This window comes from Meles meles, chromosome 21 (assembly GCF_922984935.1).
Source record: "Meles meles chromosome 21, mMelMel3.1 paternal haplotype, whole genome shotgun sequence".
In the NCBI taxonomy this organism is placed as follows: domain Eukaryota; kingdom Metazoa; phylum Chordata; class Mammalia; order Carnivora; family Mustelidae; genus Meles; species Meles meles.
In genome coordinates, this window is record NC_060086.1 from 40248406 (window position 1) to 40267677 (window position 19272).

The following is a 19272-nucleotide window of genomic DNA, read 5'->3' on the forward strand; positions in this document are numbered from 1 at the left end:
GAAACGCACCCTCAAGATTCCAAGTCAGCAGTGCTGAGTGGGCCCGGGGAATCTGCATTTAATTCCACCGACAAACCATGCACGTATCTCTGTACGCACTCTGTGCTTGTGCAATGGTTTGAATCGCATTTTTGCCCGCCCCCCAGAATGAACGTCCACACAGAGCCTTAGAATGTGACTTTCTTTGAAAGTAGTTTTTGCAGATGTAATTAGTTAAGGATCTGAAGCTGAAATCGTATTAGATTGACGGTGAACCCTAAACCCAGTGCCTGGTGTCCTTACAAGACAGGAGACACACAGAGAAGAAGCCATGTGAAGACAAGCAGGACGAGAGCGATGCAGCCACAAGCCAGGGCATTCCCAGTGATTCCAGAAGCTCCAAGAAGTAGGAAGGATCGTCCCCTAGTATTAGGAGGGACACCTGCAAACGCCTTGAGCTCAGACTTCTGGCCCCCAGAACGGTGAAGGAATCCGGTCCTGTTGTTTTAGGCCAACCAAGTGTGTGGGAATTTGTTACAGCAGCCCTAGGGAACTACTACTGTATGTCTGCGCTTTATATATAAACATGTTATATTTCGTATGCGTCCCCTTTCCCCCAAGAACCAACTCGCAACCCCTTGAGGGTGATACCACCCTTGCTGAAAATGCTTTTGCATTTTACAAACAGCAGCGGAGTAACTCCTGAAGAAACCCAGGGAAACCCGCAGGGTTTTAGGAGGTAGACAACTGAGGTATATCCGAATCGAAAATGTTTAATGCTTTCAGTTGGAGCAAATGATCAGGCAAACGAGGAACATCGTGTTTTATTGGCTGAAACAGAGTGTTTGGAACAGAATTATTGTATTCTCATCAAACAATTCGTTTTACAGGAGGAGCAATTCCAGAGTGCAGGGTGGGGCGGGGGGAGTTCTCAGAAGCCCCGTATTTCAGCCTGTAGAGAACATTCTCTAGCCAGTCGGGGAAGATACCACTCCAAATGATGCTCTTCCAGATTTAGTGGATTTGCTCAGAAAACGCAAGCAGTTGCTAAACAGGAGAGGAAGAGGGAAATTAAATCCCGACACCCACTTTCCTCTGGATGCTCATGGTGCTGAGCCTCCTGTCCCAGGAGAAACAGTGACAGGCGGGCCTCCTCCGGAAGGAGTCTGGTTTGGTTGAGAAGCCTTAAGTCATCAGGCTAACCTCTGACGTTTATCGTGTGCTTTCTGTGTGCTGGGCACTGGGCTTGTGGACTCTACAGCTCCTCTCACTTGTCCCACGACAACCCAGTGAATGAGGTAGGCACATCCCCATTTTACAGATGAGGAAACTGAGGCACAGGGGGGTTAAGTCACCTGCTGGAGGTTACACGCTAGTGAAAAGAAGGCTGGGGTTTGAACCCCGCCCCGTCTAAATTTTAAGACCCAAGCTCCTAAACACAGTGCGTGGGCAGGATCCTTTTGCTAGTGGGTTGTTTCTGTTCTGGTCACAACAGGTTAATGAACAAGAGGGAGAAAGAAACCAAGCCAAGGAACTTCCAACCCTGGGGTTTAGGGAAATACAGAAGCCAGGAACTTGGCAGCCCTTGGATTTTTAATTTCATGCCTCCCAAGGGTAGGAAAGACCTACGGATTGATGAAGTGCCAGCTTGGGCCCCAGAGACCTCCAACATGGAGGGCGACTCAGCAGATGCCATCGTGGCTGTCTGCTGCCTCTGTGGCCCAGCTTCCCTCGTCCTGGGGTAATCTGCTCTCTCCTATCCCACTGCTGCTTCTGGAGGAAATGGCAATCACAGGACCCGCAGCCCCTTGGCCATACATCTGTAGGAGTGAGCACTTTACTCAAACAGGGCCAGGCAGAGGCTTCTTTGGGATTTGAGATAGAGAATTCTTTCAGCCTTAGAGATTGTGAACCCTGTGGTTGTAGACTTGGGGCTGCTGGCAGCCACCTTTCCCACTAGGCAGAGGAGAGGATGAGACCAGCCTGAAAAGAGATACAGAGCTAGGAGGCCTGGGTGAGGTTGAGAGGATGAGCATATGAGCCTGAGGACACTACACTCCAGGATCCAACCATACCTGAAACAAGCACGCCCTTAGCCGTCCCAGTTATAGGACCCAGGGAATTCCCTTTGTTGCTTAAGCCAGTTTGAGCTGGAGCCTTCTCATGGGAGAAAGAATGAGCTCTCAGGAGAAGTGAGAGGGCCTGAAGCTCATCCCTTTTGTCTGGGCTGGAGAGGTCACAGCAGATCCAGGTTCCAGTTCTCAAGCCAAGTATAACCCCAAGTCAAGGAAAGGCTTCTCCATCCTCCCCTGGTGCTAGTCCTAGACAATTAATGTATGGGGTGTGCTAGGGCAGCTTAGCTCAGAATGCTTCTAGGGCACACCTGGGTTTTAGAGGCAGGCGAGAAACTCATCTAAAGACTGATGCAAATATCTCAGATTCCTCAGTGATTAATGCCTGGTGACATGGGAGCAACTAGCTTTGAGAATGTCCCCCGAGTCCCCCTACCACTCTCCCTCATGTGCACACACACCTTGATGCAGGATGCAGTTTTGGGTTTTGTTCCTATACCTGAGGAGCAAACAGAGATGGATGAGACTCCCTCCCTGGAGGGAGAAGGATGTCTCCGAGAAGGTAGCTCCTTCTCTCTGCTCCAGGTTTGGGGGTGAGGCTGGTAGGCAAGGAAGTCCTTGCTCTCCTTGTTCCACCATGCTGAGACCGCATGGAATCATCAAGTCCACGGTTGCAAGCCTACCCCTTGGGCAAGGCCCAGTGACTCTGGGTGTTGACCAGAGATGACCCCCAGCTGTAAGGAAGGCTATAAGGGAAGAGTACCATTGAGCCATCTGGGCCCAGATTGGCCCCCCAGCTGTTGTTGGAGGCATATTGATGAGGTCCCTCCCAGGCAGATAATGTGAGTGACAGTCCCTGGAGGGGTAGGGACTGGGGTAGCTCCATCAAGGGGCACAGTTGTATTGCCTTTTCATGGCAATAGTGGCCCGTTTTGCCAACAGTCCCAAATGCCTAAGGGAAGCTGGATGGTTAGATTTCTGTATGAAATGCCCCCAATTTTTAAATCCCTCTATAGGCAAAACAAAAGTCAGATCAGTCTGCAGGCTGCCAGTTAGTAACCTGTGACTTGTTGCCTTTTTTGGAAGCCCAGGAAAGGAAAGGAGGCATGTCCTCAAACCCCAAGGATACCCAAAACTTTTCCATGCAAGAACTCAGGGAAAGTCTGTCAATATTGAAGCTGGTTGCAGGGGTCAGGTTTGCCCTAGGGTGGACACAACAAAGGCACAACCTCCTCCTCCCCACAGGGGAGTCCTGGTGCCATGCTGAGATCCTAGATCCAGCCTTACCTGAAGCAAGGACTCCTAGACAGGCCAGTTGCATGTGATCATGACTGGTTACCCTTTTGAGTGGGTCTCTGTGACTTCCAACCAAAAAAGTCATAATTAAACAGTTCCGAGAAAAGAAAAGAACACCCAGAGGAGTTTAAAGACAGGTTCATCCCTGCCTGGGCCTCCCCACCCTCCTCAAGTCAGTGGTGGTCAGGCTGACTTCCTAGCCAAGTGCTGGGAAGATGGGTTTCAGGCCCGGGTGGGCTGCTCCCCATAGAAAGTGACCCTGTAACTCATATATCTGCTCAGCACGCATGTCTTGGGACACAGGGCATTGCTTTGGAGTCAGTTGTGAAAGTCATTTCTGCCAACCCAGCATTCGTTCCCTCTTCTTCCTGTGGGGCACCCCAGTATTCCTAGAGGCAACTTCCTTATGCTTTTCAAACCAGGTGGTTGGCTTCAGGAACAGGCATTGGTCCAGGGAGACCAATCGCTGAAAGCCCATCTCGGTATGGTAACTGGCCCAGATCGGACACAGGACACTGTCGGCCAATCAGTGTTCTCTGGTCCTCTGGCAACTGTGATTGGTTCAGGGACCAGTGTGAGACCCAGGCAGACTGATTAGGCTCCATTCTAGGAGCTTGGATGGAACTTTGGGAGACAGAGGTTCTCTTCTGCAGCTGAGCTGGAGGGAGGGAGGGACCTTAGTGGTGGTGGGGTCCCCTGCATAGGGAGGGCACCTGAGAAGGAAGCTGCCCCAGGGAAAGCAGAGCCAGGGATGGAGAGGGGATGCTGAGCCCGATGACATCCCTGAGCTCTCGGACCAGGCAGACCCAAAGGTGGCCCACCCACTCCTTGGCTTTTCCTTACGTGAAGCCCAAAGAAGATCATTCCGTCCTTGCATCCTTGAGAATGCGTGAGCTGGATCATTGCCACTGGCTCCAGATGCCCCCTTAGTCAGTGTCCAGACCCAGGGTTGCAGCCCACACGGTCCCAGACCCCATGGACACTTGCAGACCTGGGAGGCAAGCGGGCTGCCCCCCAGGACTCAGTCCCAACTATCTGGAGACCAGGGGGCTGCTGTGGGACTGGCCAGACGAGGAGGAGGTGGTGGCACTGAGCTGGGAGAAGCCGCTGGTGCAGGATTCCAGGCTGGACATGGAGCCCCTGGGGAGGAAGGGCATCGCACGCACATTACCTTCTGGTGGAGACACAGCCTTGGGGCCCCCACACAGCAGTGGAAAAGCTGGTGATGCCGCAAATGAGGTCCCAGGGCCCTTTCCACCAGGCTGGTAACCACCCTAGGCACAGAGGGCAAGTGCAGAGGGAAAAGCAAGCGAAGTTGTGGTGAAGAAACAAGGCTCCGCCCATTTTCCTGCCCCACCCCCAAAGATCCCAGCCTGCCAAACACCATTCAGGGGCTTCCGTGAGCGGTGGATCTAGCATGGCCCGGAGGGTGCCCCAAGGCCTGGGCAGTCCCCAGCCCTATCTCTAGCCTAGGCCAGGCCCCTCGTCCCATGCTCTCACAACAACCCTGTGCTGAGACCTCCGGCACCTCCCAGCTATGTGACCTTGGACAAGAACCCAGGCTGGAACACCTGCATGGCATCCACTACTGTTCATAGTTACATGCAGGTGTGATCTTGTGGCCTCCCGCTCCATGACGGCAGTGCCTGTGTGTCTGGTCCCCCAGGGCCCTGTCCAACGCCTGCCTACTGAGGATGGCCAGGAACTAGCCCTTGACCTGGTTCCCTGTGAGCTGTTGAAGGTCAGCGCTGCAAGCTTCCCCACAGGGACCAGACCAGGCAGGCTGGCAAGCAGCATCTGGTCCACCCTTTAGCCGCCACCTGCCCTCCCGGAGGCAGCAGCCCCTGGATGTTTGTGTCTACGGTGTCTGTCCCCTGCACTCGCTGGCGCCCAGTGCCCAAAACAAGCTGCTTCCCAAAGAGGAAATCACCAGCCCTCCCATGCTGTGGGGCTCTCTATGGAGTAAAGACACTGGCCCAGTATCTCTCACACTGGGCTGCACGTGCCCTTAGGGCACTTGGACATGCACCTGGCATATGGATACAGATGCACACCCTCCTGGAGCCTCGATTTGAACCCACAATAAAGAATATAAAGCACTAATTTTAGAAGGAAACTAACAGAGGGACTCTTGGTGGCTCAGTGGGTTAAGTGTCTGACTCTGGATCTCAGCTCAGGTCTGGATCTCAGGGTCATGAGTTCAAGTCTCATGTTGGCCTCCATGCTGGGTGTGGAGCCTACTTTTAAAACAAAGGAAAAAAAAGTAGGAAACTAACAGAGCTATGTCATGAAGCAGGAAGCAAAATGACATTTGTTTTTAAAAGATAAACTGTAGGGGTGCCTGGGTGGCTCAGTGGGTTAAAGTCTCTGCCTTTGGCTCAGGTCATGATCCCAGGGTCCTGGGATGGAGCCCCGCATCGGGCTCTCTGCTCAGCAGGGAGCCTGCTTCCTCCTCTCTCTCTCTGCCTGCCTCTCTGCCTACTTGTGATCTGTCTGCCAAATAAATAAATAAAATCTTAAAAAAAAAAAAAAAAGATAAACTGTAAAGCCGTGAAGAAACTGCCAGCTCCATCTCGTCACCCTCTGCTTCATTTTTGTCATCAAGTGCTTTCTGTATGCCTCAGGGAAGGGCAGGCTTCCACCAACCACTTCTTCCTGATGACAACCCCGGATGTGGGGGTTTCAGTAGCCCCCGTTGAACCGGTGGGGAGGCTGAGGCTCAGATGGCTGAAGTGACTTGCCTGAGGTCACACAGCAACCAGGAAGTGCTGGAGGTCTTAACCACTACTCTCTCGGAAAGCAACACTTGGGGAGAGGTGTCTTCGAGACACTATTCTAGAACGTTCTAGAACAATCCAGACCCTGTTTTATGGGTTTCTAGGAGTGAGAGGAGGTCAAAAGAGGAGGGCTTTGGGCTCCCCTTCCCCCTGCCATCAATCTGGTATGTTGGGGTTCTGTCCAGAGTTTCATTTGGAGGGGGGGTTTTGCAGCTGAAGCAGGATTTGGAGGTAGCTTTGGATCCGATTGCTCACACGGGTGCTGAACCACTGGCGAATTTTAACAATATCCATGCTGGGGCCCCGCCCCGGGATAAGCTCAAAGGCAAGTGGGGGAGATGAATCCAACGTCCCCCAGCCCAAAAGGAAGGGGCCTCAGAAGTGCTATGGGCCTGGCCTGGAGGAGAGCAGGGGGTTGCCCTTCCTGCCCCGGATCCCAGTCCAGCCCCTCCTACCTGAAGTCCTCAGACGCCAGCACCTCGTAGTAGTAAAGGAGTTTGCACTTGGGGCCGGGGCTGTGCAGGGCCGTCAGGACGTCCTCCACCCCCGGGAGGCTGCACGCCGCATTACCGGGGGGGCTGTGCATTTGCCACTGGAGCAAATAGACGCCAGGCCACCGGGTCACATGGGAGCCCTGAAACACAGCAGCCCTCCCTGAGGCTCTGGTCCACGTGGGGACGGAGGGGAGCCCCTTGCCGCACCAATCCAGGGCCTCCTGACGTCATCCTTGACTCCTCCGCTATCTGTGGGGGCCGAGAGCGTCCCTCCGATCTGGTAGGAGTGGAAGCCGTGGGGGGGGTGGGGAGCTGCGGTTGCAGGAGAACAGGTGCAGGTGGTTAAACACCTGGATTTTGTTGGGCTTTTGTTCTGCTGCTCCAGGAGGGATCTGGGCTGGGAGCTGGCAGGTTGGTTAGGGTTAGTGGAGGGCCCGGATGGTGAGAATGGAGTTGTTAGTTGTTACAACTTCAGGGATTATAGAGGGGCTATATAGGGTGCTGGGGTGCTGGTGTGTGAGGTGCGGGACAGCCGGCTGCTCAGGGTGAGACCGGCTGTGCTCACCGGAGCCTGTCTGTGCAGGGTGGGTGAGTGAGCGGGCTGGTGGTCTAAGACTGGCGAACACTGGCCTCCGGCAGCATGTGAGAAGCAGCGGGGCGGGGTGGTTCATGTTCCAAGACGCATCTGAGTTCTGTCGCCAGTCTTAGAGCGTCTCTAATGCTCTAGGTTCTGAAACTAACACATCAGAAATCCCTGGGAGAGGGTAGGGGATGCCGAGTCCAGGCCTCGTGCCCAGAGGTTCTGAGTTATGCCCCTGGCATGGGGCCTGGCAGTCTGAGGCTTTGACAAGAGTCACGGGGGATTCAGAGAATGGGGTCCTGGGGTCCCCAAAGTCCTCAATCTGCCCAGTTCTTTCTCCCTGACTGTCCTACGGGGTCGCTAAGGTCAAGGGCCAGAACCCCGGCACACAGTGAATACTCAATCCTGCACGGTGAATGAATAAATGAACAAAGGAGCTCAAACCTGGATGCTCTCCCCTTCCCGGCACACAAGAGGGGCTTCGACCCGGCTGTAATCCACACCTAGGACCCAGCCTTTGTCCATCAGCTGCCCGCCGGCCCTAGCCCCGGGCTCCTGGCGGCCAGGCTGGGGCATCTGCTTGCTGTGGTACAGGCTGAAGACCACGTCCCCTCTCAGGATGTCAAAGTCCCAGGTGATGACTGATTCCCCCTCCAGAATCTCCACCGCAACCTGCATGGAGGGTAGGGGCAGAGTCTGAGAGTCCCGTCTGGAATCCCACCAGGAGTGGGGAGCTGGGACAGGGAGGTCAGCTGTAGGAAGTGCTCTGGGCTGCCCACCTGGGTCTCCAGTCCCTACTGTGACTGTGGGGAGGATGGGCTGCTGAAGTCGCCAGCTTCCACTGTCTAAGAACTGCTCTGGGGAGATGCACCTGCCTCTGTCCAAAACGGCTGGGGGTCCCACCCTGTCGCGGGTTGGGTAACCCACAGCCGAATCTGACAGAGTACAAAAAGCCTGTCCAGGGGCGCCTGGGTGGCTCAGTGGGTTAAAGCCTCTGCCTTTGGCTCAGGTCATGATCTCAGGGTCCTGGGATCCAGTCCCGCATCGGGCTCTCTGCTCAGCAGTGAGCCTGCTTCCCCTCTCTTTCCGCCTGTCTCTCTACCTACTTGTGATCTCTCTCTCTCTGTAATAAATAAATAAAATCTTAAAAAAAAAAAAAAAAAGGCCTGTCCATCTGTCGTGCTCTGCACAGCCCAGTGCTCCCCTCGGGTCAGCTTGGGCGAGACTCAGCGGCACCACACCTGTGCTTACATCCGCCCCCACCCCGCCCTGTCCCAACTCTCCTTACAGGTTTCGGCTGAGAACTCATCCTGAACACATCACTGGCACAAGAACCCTGGCCTCAGGCTCTGCTTCAGGCGACCCTGGCCTAAGACAACACCCCAGCCCAGCGTGCCCTCCCAGGCCAGGTCCCAGCACCTCATGGGGGGCCCCTCGGAGCACGCTGGCCGACTGGTAGGTCTCTCTCCACTGCCGCAGCTGGTCCGTGTGCTCCTGCTCCTCCTCCGTCAGATAGAGGGACTTGGGGACCAGCCCTCCTTCAGGGACATTACACTGGGGGACAAAGACAAAGGTGGCAGGCCTGGCTGACCCACAGAAGGGTGCTCTGTGACCCCTGAAATTGCACTTGTCACAGTGGCCCTTTAGTGAGTAGGGAACCGGGCTTCCATGACCTCATTTACTCCCCAGGAACCACGATACAGTAGGAGCTATTATTCTTCCCATTCACAGAGGAGGAAAATGGAAGCTCAGAGAGGGCAGGCCACTTGCCCAAGATCACACAGCAGAATGTGGCTGAGCCTGGGTACAAACCCATGTTTATCAGCCCCCTGGGCTCATATCTCTTATACTACGCTGGACTTACAGGCCCATTTGCTAAACATAAGTCATGCATACGTATCTCAACAAGCGGAAAAAATGGGCAAGCTTGGCAGAATTCCTAGGAAATGACTTTTTTAAACTCAAAGATCAGGTAAACTTGGAGTCTGGTATTCTGTTAGAAAAGGAAGAGGGGCCTGCCTTCCCATAGCCAGATGAGATAAAACTGTCATGACCCATGGTCACCAATTTCTGTGTCACCTCACCCCCAGGAGAGGCAGTAGAAGGGGTCTGTGGCTGCCTCCCCTTAAAGCAGTTGGCCGATTTTCCCACTCTGTGGAGCTGTGGGTTGGGAATAAATCCCTTTGGGTATGCCAGCTCCAGGGTCCAGACCACTGGGCTGGGAGTCCCCTCTCCCGGCAGCAGAGGGCGCAAAGTCAGCAGGTAAACTCTGACTGCTGCCTAGCAACATACTGAATGGGGAATACCAAACCCTTGACTGGCCTGGTCTCTGCGCTTCCAGAAATTTCCATCTGGATCACTATGTTTGAAAACACCAAGGTAAGGTCCCTCCTTGGGAGAAGACTCACCTCTCTTGGGGGCAGCTTTGAAAACAAGGCCTGCCACCAAAAAGAGAAAGCGTGACCTCTCCGGGTGTCAGCACCCACACCACAAGGGCGGGGCCCCGCTCCAGCCTCCATGGACCTCTGCAGCCCCACCCCAGGGCCTGCAGCCACACACTCACCACACACTCTCCCCCGAGGAAGTCGGGGATCACTTCTTTATCCAGGTAGTCCACAAGGCCTCCGGGGCCCTGGTAATTGCTGCCGCTGTAGATGAGAAACTTCTGCCTGGTGTTCTCATTGATGAAGGGGCTGATCTGTAGGGGGGAAAGGAGACAAGACGGAACGGGGGTTTTGTTTGTGATGTGGAGATGTAACACATCACAAAGAATTAACCACTTTATTTTACTGGCTTTTTAATTTTTAATTTATTTACGCAATCTTTACACCCGGTGTGGGACTTGAACTCATGACCCTGAGATCAAGCATCACATGCTCTTCCGTTCTTTTTTTTTTTTTAAGATTTTATTTATTTATTTGAGAGAGAAAGCAAGAATACACGAGCACGACCCAGGGGCAGGGTAGAGGGAGAAGGAGAAGCAGACTCCCCAGTGAGCGGGGAGCCCGACACCCGGCTCGATCTCAGGACCCCGAGATCATGACCCAGGCCAAAGTCAGGTGCTCAACAACTAAGCCACCCAGGAGCTCCAACATCACACGCTCTTCTGACCGAGTCAGCCAGGTACCCCAGAATTAACGATTTTAAAGCAAACAGTTCAATTGCTTTTAGTTCATCCACTATGTTGTACCACGTTCCTGTAATTCCAAGACTTCTCATCACCCCAGAAGGAAACCCCATTCCTTTTACACACTCATACACATCAGCAATCCCTCACCATGCCCCTTGCCCAATCCCTGGCAACCACTGATCTGCTTTCTCTATGGATTTGCATGTTCTGGACCCTTCGTAGAAATGCAAGCACATGACACGTGGCCTTCTGTGTCTGGCTTCTCTCACTCAGCGGCATGGTTCCCTGGTTCATCCACACTGAAGCCCGGGTCACGCCTCATTTCTTTTTATGGCTGAGTAATACCTCACTGTATGGATGATGCTGTTTCGTTGACCCCAGATGGAAAGTATTTCAACACCGAACTCAGTCGGTTGTTTCTCACGGCACCCCCCACTCAGTGCCGGAGCGGTACGTGACGAGATCTGTAGTTGCGGCAGGAAGGAAGGACTTGATGCCGTCGGGGCACAGGCCAGTTCAGCAAGGAATGGCACAGGTGGGAGATCGACAGGGAACTGGGAATGCCACCTGTGTGCTCACTGTGCTTCAGCCTCCACCCTGGGAAGCGGTCCCCTGCGGGCCTCGACAACTTGGCTCCATGCCGTTGACTTCCGTCTGGTGTGGTCCCTGGGCGGGGGTGGGGGGCAGCAGCAGGAGATGGGGGGTGGGAACAGAGAAAGAGGCCAGGGTACTTCTCCCCCCACTTGCTTTCACCTCAGTGCCCCAGACACCCCCACCCCCACTCCGTTCTAGCTCTCGTGGCGTTTGGTAACATTGTCAACCTCTCTGCTTGTCCCTCCAGCCCTCGGGGGTGGTCAGGGCTCACTGCAGGGGCTAGCTCGTGGGGCCTCTCCATCCTGCCCATACCTCTGCAAGGAGGTCTTTCATGTTATGTCCCCATTAAGCCATTGGGGTGAATCCCACTTCTGGCCAGAACCCTAAATTGCTCCCACCACCACCCAGTATCCATCTTCTTAGAGGTCTCCAAACAGCGAGGGAACTTCATTTTCACAAAGATCAGGATATGTCAAGATAAAAAGCTTTAGGAGCAGGTCCTGCCCGTCCCTCCTACAGCTCCTGCTCCCTGGCCCAGCCCCAGCAGAGCCTTGAAGTAGCCACAGGAGCCAGAGAATGTTCTTCCCCAGAAGTCTGCTCACATCCCCTCCTGCTGACAATCCTCCATGGCTCCCTAGTGCCCCAGGACAAAGTCCACCTTCACCACAGCCTGGACGTGGCAGGCACTGGTCTCTGAGCATTTTCCCAGCCTCTCCCAGGGCTACCAGCCCTTTTTCTTTAGGCTCCAACCACTCCGGACTGGGTTTTCAGGTTCTCAAAAGCATCAAGCACAATCCTGCCTCCAGGCCCTCGCCCGTGCTGTGTGGGTTGCCTGGCCCATCATTCCTCCCCACCCTTCCCTGCATGACTCTTTCTCCTCCTGAGGGTCTCAGTCACAAGTCACCTCCTCTGAGGGACCTTCCTCAGTTCTCCAATCTAAATTACCTCCCTGCATCACCCGCTGCCTGACTTAGCCTCTCCAAGAACCCTGGCCATCCTCACGCCCTTGTTACAGGGAACCAGGAAGCGTTGGCTTGTGCGGGGTTATCTGCTTTCTCTCTCCCCACCCCGTGACAGTGGTGGGGAGACACAGAGGCTGGCTTGTTTACTCCAAATCCCCAGGGCTGGAAGGTGTCTGGCACATAGTAGGTGCTTAGTGAAGCACTGAATCCACTTAACTCTCGAATGTCTGTCTGATTGAACCCCAATTTGTCGTAGAGGTTCTCTGGTTTTCTGGGACGCCGAATTCTCAGAGGGGGCCCGTGGACCAGCAGCAAGGCCCCAGTGGTTTCCAACTGCCAGTGACAACCTGCTCATGGTGGTGAGATCGAATCAGCGCCTTGTGACTAGCCTATTTTTAACAGAATGGAATAGAAGAGTGAAGAGGGTAAAACCATCACTTGCAGATCTGTTTCAGGGGTGTGTGTGGTGTGTGTGTGTTGGGCTATAACATAACGCATATTTCTTACTGTGGGTCTTGGATAAATGTTTTAAAATCCTTACAGCAGGGCACCTGGGTGGCTCAGTGGGTTAAGCCGCTGCCTTCGGCTCAGGTCATGATCTCAGGGTTCTGGGATCGAGTCCCGCATGGGGCTCTCTGCTCAGCAGGGAGCCTGCTTCCCTCTCTCTCTCTCTGCCTGCCTCTCTGTCTACTTGTGATCTCTCTCTGTCAAATAAATAAATAAAATCTTTAAAAAAAAATAAATAAAATCCTTACAGCAAAAAATAAATAAATAAAAATTAAAAAAATAAAATCCCGACAGCACAGAATCCCAACACTCCTCGGAGCCGACTCACAGGAACCCCGGGGATGCTGTACTATCCTGAGTGCAACCCCAGTGTCCACAAAGCAGGACAACAGATGCATAAATCCTGGTCCACCCATACGGCGGAGTCGTATTCAGACATAAAAAGGGCTGAAGGACTGATCCGAGCTACAGCAGAGATGAATCTGGGATCAGACGCTCAGTGAGACGCTCAGTGAGTAACCAGATGCAAAAAGCCTCGTGTTGTATGATCCCACTTGTGCGAACAGGCAAATCCACGGAGACAGAAAGCAGCCTGACTGCCGGGAGCTGGGGAGCGGGGAGCGGTGGGGCTGCTGATGGCTACGGGGCTTCCTTGTGGGGTGCTGATAATGTTCTGGCAGAATGGTTGCACAACCCTGTGAATCTACTAAACAGCACCGAATTCAGCACTTGGAAAGGGTGAACTTTATGGTTCAGGAGTTCTACCTCAATAAAGCTGTGACTTAGGAGAAATGACACGGAACAAGCAGGCAGAGGGAACCACCCCCGCTCCCATCTCAGCCATCTCTACCAGGCAGGGACCTGGCCCCAGGCACCCGCTCTCACCAGCGTCCAGAGCACCGGGAAGACGCGAGGCGCTCGCACGATGAGCAGCCGGCCCAGGGTCTCGGGGTAATTGTCCTCCACCACCTCAATCATCCGCAGCAGGGCCTTGACCCCCGGCCGCCACAGGTGACGCATGTTGAGACCCTCCAGGTCCACGAGGCAGGTCCAGGAGCTGCAACAGAGACGGGCCACTGACTCCAGCTTGCTCTGCCACCTCCCAGGGCTCCCGACAGCCTCAGGGAGTCTCGGGGGCTGGCAGACAGGAAGGGATGGAGAGACTCAGGAAGGCAGGGCTGGGAGTAGGGGGGCAGGACAGTCTCGTGGAGCCTGACCCGCAGGCACCCCTGACCCTCAGCTGGGGAGGCCATGCGGTGAGAAGTTCAGTGCCTGGCCTCTGAAGCTAGACACCTGAATTCAAGTGTCACCTCCGCCCCCGAGAGCTGTGTGACACGGGCAATTTCCTCATCAAGACAGTGGCAGTGACACTAAGGGTCCCCATCTCGAGCAGTCGTTAGGGTTAAGTGAGATAGTATGTGTTCGGCGCTCTGCAGGGACGGGCCAGAGCAGCACTCGATAAAAGCCAGTTACTGCTGCCAGTTGTTGAAAAGGTGCTGACTGCTGAGAACACACACTCCAGAGCCAGATGGCCTGGACTCAGAGGCCAGCGCTGCCACCTGCTGTGTGGCCTTAGCCAGGTTCCTTGACCTCTCTGTGCCCCCTTCACTGGTACTAATTCATTACGGAAATGACTGTTTTACCACGGCAGCTAGTCCCCAGGAGCCTCTCCATCCGGCCTTTGTTCCCTTCATCCAGCCCACACCACGGCAAGGAGTCCCTCGTGTCACCCTGTCATCTGAGCCATCTCAGGTGAATTCCACTTCTGCGCAGGACCCTGACTGACTGACGTCTCACCCCAACCAAGGTATGTCTCCTTAGGAAATCTCCAGACGACAAAGGAACTTCATTTTCCCAAAGATCGGGCTATGTCAGGATAAAAAGCTGTAACAGCAGGTGCAGCCTGCCCCTCCCCACACCCGGGGCGGGCCGTAAGAAGGATGACGTGAATCAAGTACTTCGGAGAACACGTGCTGAAGAGTGAGGGTTACCCCTCGACGGTCATTGTTCTTGATGATGCGTAAAGAAGCCCTGGGACTCGTGATAGGATTCCCACATTACAGACGCGCACGCTATTGTTCAGAAAGGTTCAGTGCCCCTGTAAGTACTCAGGTGGGAAACTGAGTTTGGGGAAGTCAGAGAGGGACGGTGGTTCCTGGATGTGCCGGGACACCTGCGAGTCCCCCTGCCTGGGAGACAGAGTCAAGGTGGCACTTGGTGGGGGAGCAGAGCTGGCCTCACAAAGCAAGATCCAGGGGGTGATGGGGCACATGATGGCATCATGTCTTTGAGCCCAAAGCAGACGGGAACAGGTTCCAATCTCGGCTCTGCCACTTACCCATTTCGCAACAACCTGGGATGAGCATCGCCCCTCTGAGCCTCAGTTTCCCCCTCCACAAAGAGTAGAGACGGTAACAGTCCCTGCCTCACAGGATCGTTATGAGAATGAAGAGAGGACATTTCTGTAAAGTACCTAGCGTGCTTCCTGGCCCAGCGTCTATGCCCCATGAACCTTGGCTGTTTTTACTATTTTGGGGGAACTGGCTCCTGGCTGGGGTTCTTGCCTGATGGGACGGCCAAACTGCTTTGTGTTCCCTTCACATCTCTTCTGTCCCTCCTCGTTGACGGAAAGAACCTGGAAAGTAGAGAACGGGCTGGGAAACGTTCCGGTGGCTGCTCCGCCCGCGGGCAGCCCTGGGATCCGGGAAGGGGGGCCCCCGACTCACGTGTTTCAGCAGCGTCTCCTCCCCCACGGCCTTCATCAAGCCTTTGGTGTCCATGTGGCCCAGGCGCAGGATGTAGAGGGGGCGGCCGTCTTTGTAGGCGACGGAGGCCGAGCAAAGAGAAGGGACATTATTTCAGGGCTGGTAGGGAGAGGGCAAGGCCCAAACTTCTCCTTGGAGGAGGCGATGCCAGACTGTGGCTCAGCCTGGCCCCTCCTGTCCCTTTATTCGCAGCTGTTCTGCCTGTTCCCTAGAGGGGCTGACACCAGTTACAGCCAGAGAGGCAAAGTGTCCAAGGGTCAAAGAGATTTGCATCACACAGCAAACCGGATGAGGGGCACGGGGCACGTCCCTGTACGACCTCAGCAACTTTTCTGCAAATCTCTCCCAAAATTAACCGTTGACTTTACAGCTTTTTAAAAAAGAAGAGATGAACCGTGTTAGGAAGGAATACGGAGAGAGAGGATAATGTTGGCTCTCAGCTTTCTGTCAACCAAAGCGAATAGGAAAAATAAGGAAGTGTGTACGAATACAGTCGATTCTTGTTCACGGTAGTGATGTTTTTTTCCTAAAGTCACCTTGAACTGACTTAGGGAACAATGAAGCATCGCTTCGAGGAATAATATGGGGTAAGGTCCCTGCGAGCCTTGAGACATTACATTTTTGTTAACTGATCGATACATAACCTTGTCCTGAATTTATTGAATTCAGGGGCTCTAGCCTCAGAGGCCATGCTCATTAAGGACATCTTATTGGGTATAAATTGTTGATTCATCCGCATTGTGAGCTCACAGCCAGCAGCACCACAGTCAAGCCTTAAGAAGCTTATCTAGGGTCACCTGGGTGGCTCAGTGGGTAAAGCTTCTGCGTACGGCTTAGGTCATGATCCCAGGATCCTGGGATCGAGCCCTGCCTCCAGCTCTCTGCTCAGCTGGGAGCCTGCTTCCCTTCCTTTCTATCTGCCTGTCTCTCTGCCTACTTGTGATCTCTCGCTCTCTGTCAAATAAATAAATAAATCTTAAAAAAAAAAAAAAAGAGGAAGAAGCTTACCTAACCCACACATTCTCTCTGTGAGGCATATCACAGCCGTCTTGTGCTCGGGAACACTGGCCAGTACTTTCGCACTTTGCCTTTAAACAGCAAAAATCACACACACACACACACACACACACAAGGCACAAAATTGCCAAAAGGAAAAAAAAAAGGATAGTACGAAGTGGACTTTAAAAAGGACTCTTGTTAACAGTATGAGAGCTGAAACAAGAAGGCAGAAGGACATCCTGGGGACACTCAGGTCGGACAGCTGATTTTTTGCCACTCTGCGCATGGTCCTAATTGACCACAGAAGCACCCGAGTATTGATTTGGGGGTTACAAATAAATTTGCATGAGTAGGCAAATTCGCCAATATGGAATCCATGAATAATAAGGAATGACTGCGTATTAAAATAAAGTGCTCCAACCAGTTCTTCAGGAGAATCAAGCACTCACCCTAATCGATATATGTGAATTTTTTACTTAAAGGGCATTGAAAAGAATAATGGGCACAGGAATCAAGGGCAGCTTGGTGAGAAACTGAGGGAGGTTATTTGTAGTGGGTTGAACAGTGTCTCCCCAAAATTCACGGGCACCCAGAACCTCTGAATGTGACCTTATTTGGGAATAGACTACGGATAAAATTAGTGAAGGACCTCCAGAGGAAATCCTGCTAGATCAGTGTGCCCCTAAATCCAGTGACCTGGGGTCTTGATAAGAGGAGGAGAGGACACAGAGAGACAGCCAGAGGGTAGCCATGTGAGGACAGGCAGAGACTGGGGTGACATGACCACAAGCCAAGGAACGCCGGGAGCCCCCAGGAGCTGGAGGAGGCACGGAGAGGCTCTCCCCTAGAGACATTGCAGGGAGCCTGGCCCTGCTCACACCTTGAGTTTGAGCTTCTGCCTCCAGAACTATGAGAACATACATCTCTATGGCCTTAAGCCACCCAGCGTGGGGTAATTTGCTTCGGCAGGCTCTGGGCACTCATGCAAACTCATGCAGCCATCATGTGTGGGGTCCCAAAGATCAAAACCAAGGGGCGGGGCACCTGGGTGGCTCAGTGGGTTAAAGCCTCTGCCTTCAGCTCAGGTCATGGTCCCAGGGTCCTGGGATCGAGCTCCACATTGGGCTCTCTGCTCAGCGGGGAGACTGCTTCCCCCTCTCTCTCTGTCTGCCTCTCTGCCTACTTGTGATCCCTGTCTGTCAAATAAATAAATAAAATTAAAAAAAAAAAAAGCAAGGGGCAAGGCTGCCCCTGTGTGAGAAATAGTGCTTCGAGCCCAAAATGTCCGGCCCTACTTTCCTCATGGCTGGGTAAACCCCGAGGGCATCTCCAGATACCCAGAAGAGTCCAAAGGAAAAACAGTAAGAGGCCAACCTGAAACGTGACCTTCAAAGCACCTCTGGCAGTGACCGAAGTGTACGCTCTGCATTATGGAGGTAAAGGGACGCACCTATGTCCTGGTAGTGCCAGCCCCCGGCGTAGAATTCCTCCAGGAGGGCAGGCGGTTGCCACGTCTGGAGGAGGAGATCCACCTGGTGCTGCTTTCTCCAGCTCAAGGACTGGCACAGCATCTCCCGGGCCTTGTCCAGGTGGAAGTCACGGGCCCGCAAGAACCGGAGGATATGCTCGTCTTTGGGAATCTGAGAGAAGGAGAAAGCGCATAGAACGGTATTCCCTAAGCCACGGACAGAATTATGGAGAGTGCGTCTCCTGCCTTCTCCGCAAAATACGTAGCTGGGAAGAGGACCATACACTTAACCATGACGCAGTCTAGGGGTGAGCTGTAGGGGAAAATCTGCGAGTTTCGGCTGCCTGACTTTCCTCCCTCCCCACGTACCTCTTTCTTTTCGGAGAGCTGCTTTACTTCCCCACTCCCCAGCACCAACCCTGGTTTTAGCTGGTGTTGCCAATCAGCACGCCACTCCCAGGGCCTCAGGGGTGGCACAGTCCCATCAGGGCACGTAGACAACTTAAATCAGAAGAAGGGGTCGTGAACCCCTTTCTCTGCAGTGGCCAAAGGTGAGTCTACAAGCCACAGACAGCCACAGCTCCAAGCTCAACGGGGAAGGAAGTCCGACGGGGATGAAACAGAAGCAAACAGATACAAGAGCTCAGGGGTCCCGACGGCATGTGAGCCCTGGTTCGGGACGTCCCTGAGACAGGCTGCATGGCCCCCTGTGCGAGGCTGAGTGATGTCCCTTCAAAATTCATATCCACCCAAAACCTCGGAATGCGACGTTATTTGGGAACGAGTCTATACTGATATAATTAGCTAAAATAAGGTCGCACTGGCGTACGTAGGCCCCACTCCAGGAGGGGAGTTGGGACACAGACACAGGACACACAGGGGGAAGCAGGCCACAGGATGATGATAGAGGCAGAGACTGCAGCGGCGCATCTACAAGCTGAGGACCGGCAGCAGCCGCCGAAGCCAGGAGGGAGGAGGCATGGCCCAGATCCTCCCTCAGAGCCTTCAGAAGGAACCAACCCTGCCCACGCCCGGGTTTCAGCCTTCTGGCCTCCAGAACTGTGAAAATACGTTTCTGTTGTTTCGAGCCCCTCAGTTTGTGGCATTTTCTTTCAGCAGCCCTAGAAAATGAATACAGCCCGCTCAACAGATCTACGGGCCAATAAACTCTCCTCTCCTTCTTGTTTGCCTTGACTCAAGGTGCATTCCTACCACACAGAACCCAGAGTCTAACTGAGAGGCCGAGGGGACGAGCGAAGACCCTGTCACCTCTCCTTCCTTTCCTTGGGCAAATACCAACAGGCAAGGGAAAGCCAGCCCCGGTGAAATCTCCCCTTGCCTGAGTGTTCACCCTGAGCCAGACACAACTCTGGGCACTTAACATGCCTTGTCCCTTGTAATTCAGTCCAGATGGCATCTGCCAGCATTATCCCCCTTTACAGATGAGAAGACGGCAAGATAGGTTAAACCACAGCCCAACGTGAAAGTAACTCCCTTGTCTGCCCCTCTGTCTCCCTTGTCTGCCCCGCCCAGCTTGGGGAGGGGGTAGGAAGGAAGGGCAAGTTGGACGTTCTTATTCAAGCAGAGCTGAAGGTCAAGTCCATGCTTGGGACCTACAAGCATGATGGACATTCATGGGATAGGGCTTA

The 19272-nt window shown here is 53.8% G+C and overlaps 1 protein-coding gene across 9 annotated transcripts in view; it reads right to left on the minus strand.

Annotated features, from left to right (window-relative positions):
- Positions 1 to 771: 771 nt before the first annotated feature.
- Positions 772 to 19272, minus strand: part of SEC14L5 (SEC14 like lipid binding 5) — a 41419-nt gene continuing 22918 nt past the window's right edge. For 3 of the 9 annotated variants that reach the window (XM_045993476.1, XM_045993475.1, XM_045993479.1), the window contains 9 exons: positions 17606 to 17795; positions 15118 to 15206; positions 14956 to 15026; positions 13277 to 13448; positions 9762 to 9896; positions 8618 to 8752; positions 7643 to 7870; positions 6580 to 6758; positions 772 to 4487 (listed from right to left, as the gene is read on the minus strand). In XM_045993476.1, the coding sequence (XP_045849432.1) occupies positions 4379 to 4487; positions 6580 to 6758; positions 7643 to 7870; positions 8618 to 8752; positions 9762 to 9896; positions 13277 to 13448; positions 14956 to 15026; positions 15118 to 15206; positions 17606 to 17795 (1308 nt within the window). In that variant the 3' untranslated portion in view covers positions 772 to 4378. The remainder of the gene's footprint in view (positions 4488 to 6579; positions 6759 to 7642; positions 7871 to 8617; positions 8753 to 9761; positions 9897 to 13276; positions 13449 to 14955; positions 15027 to 15117; positions 15207 to 17605; positions 17796 to 19272) is intronic. The other 6 variants (XR_006816694.1, XR_006816692.1, XR_006816693.1 and 3 more) reach the window with 6 other exon arrangements.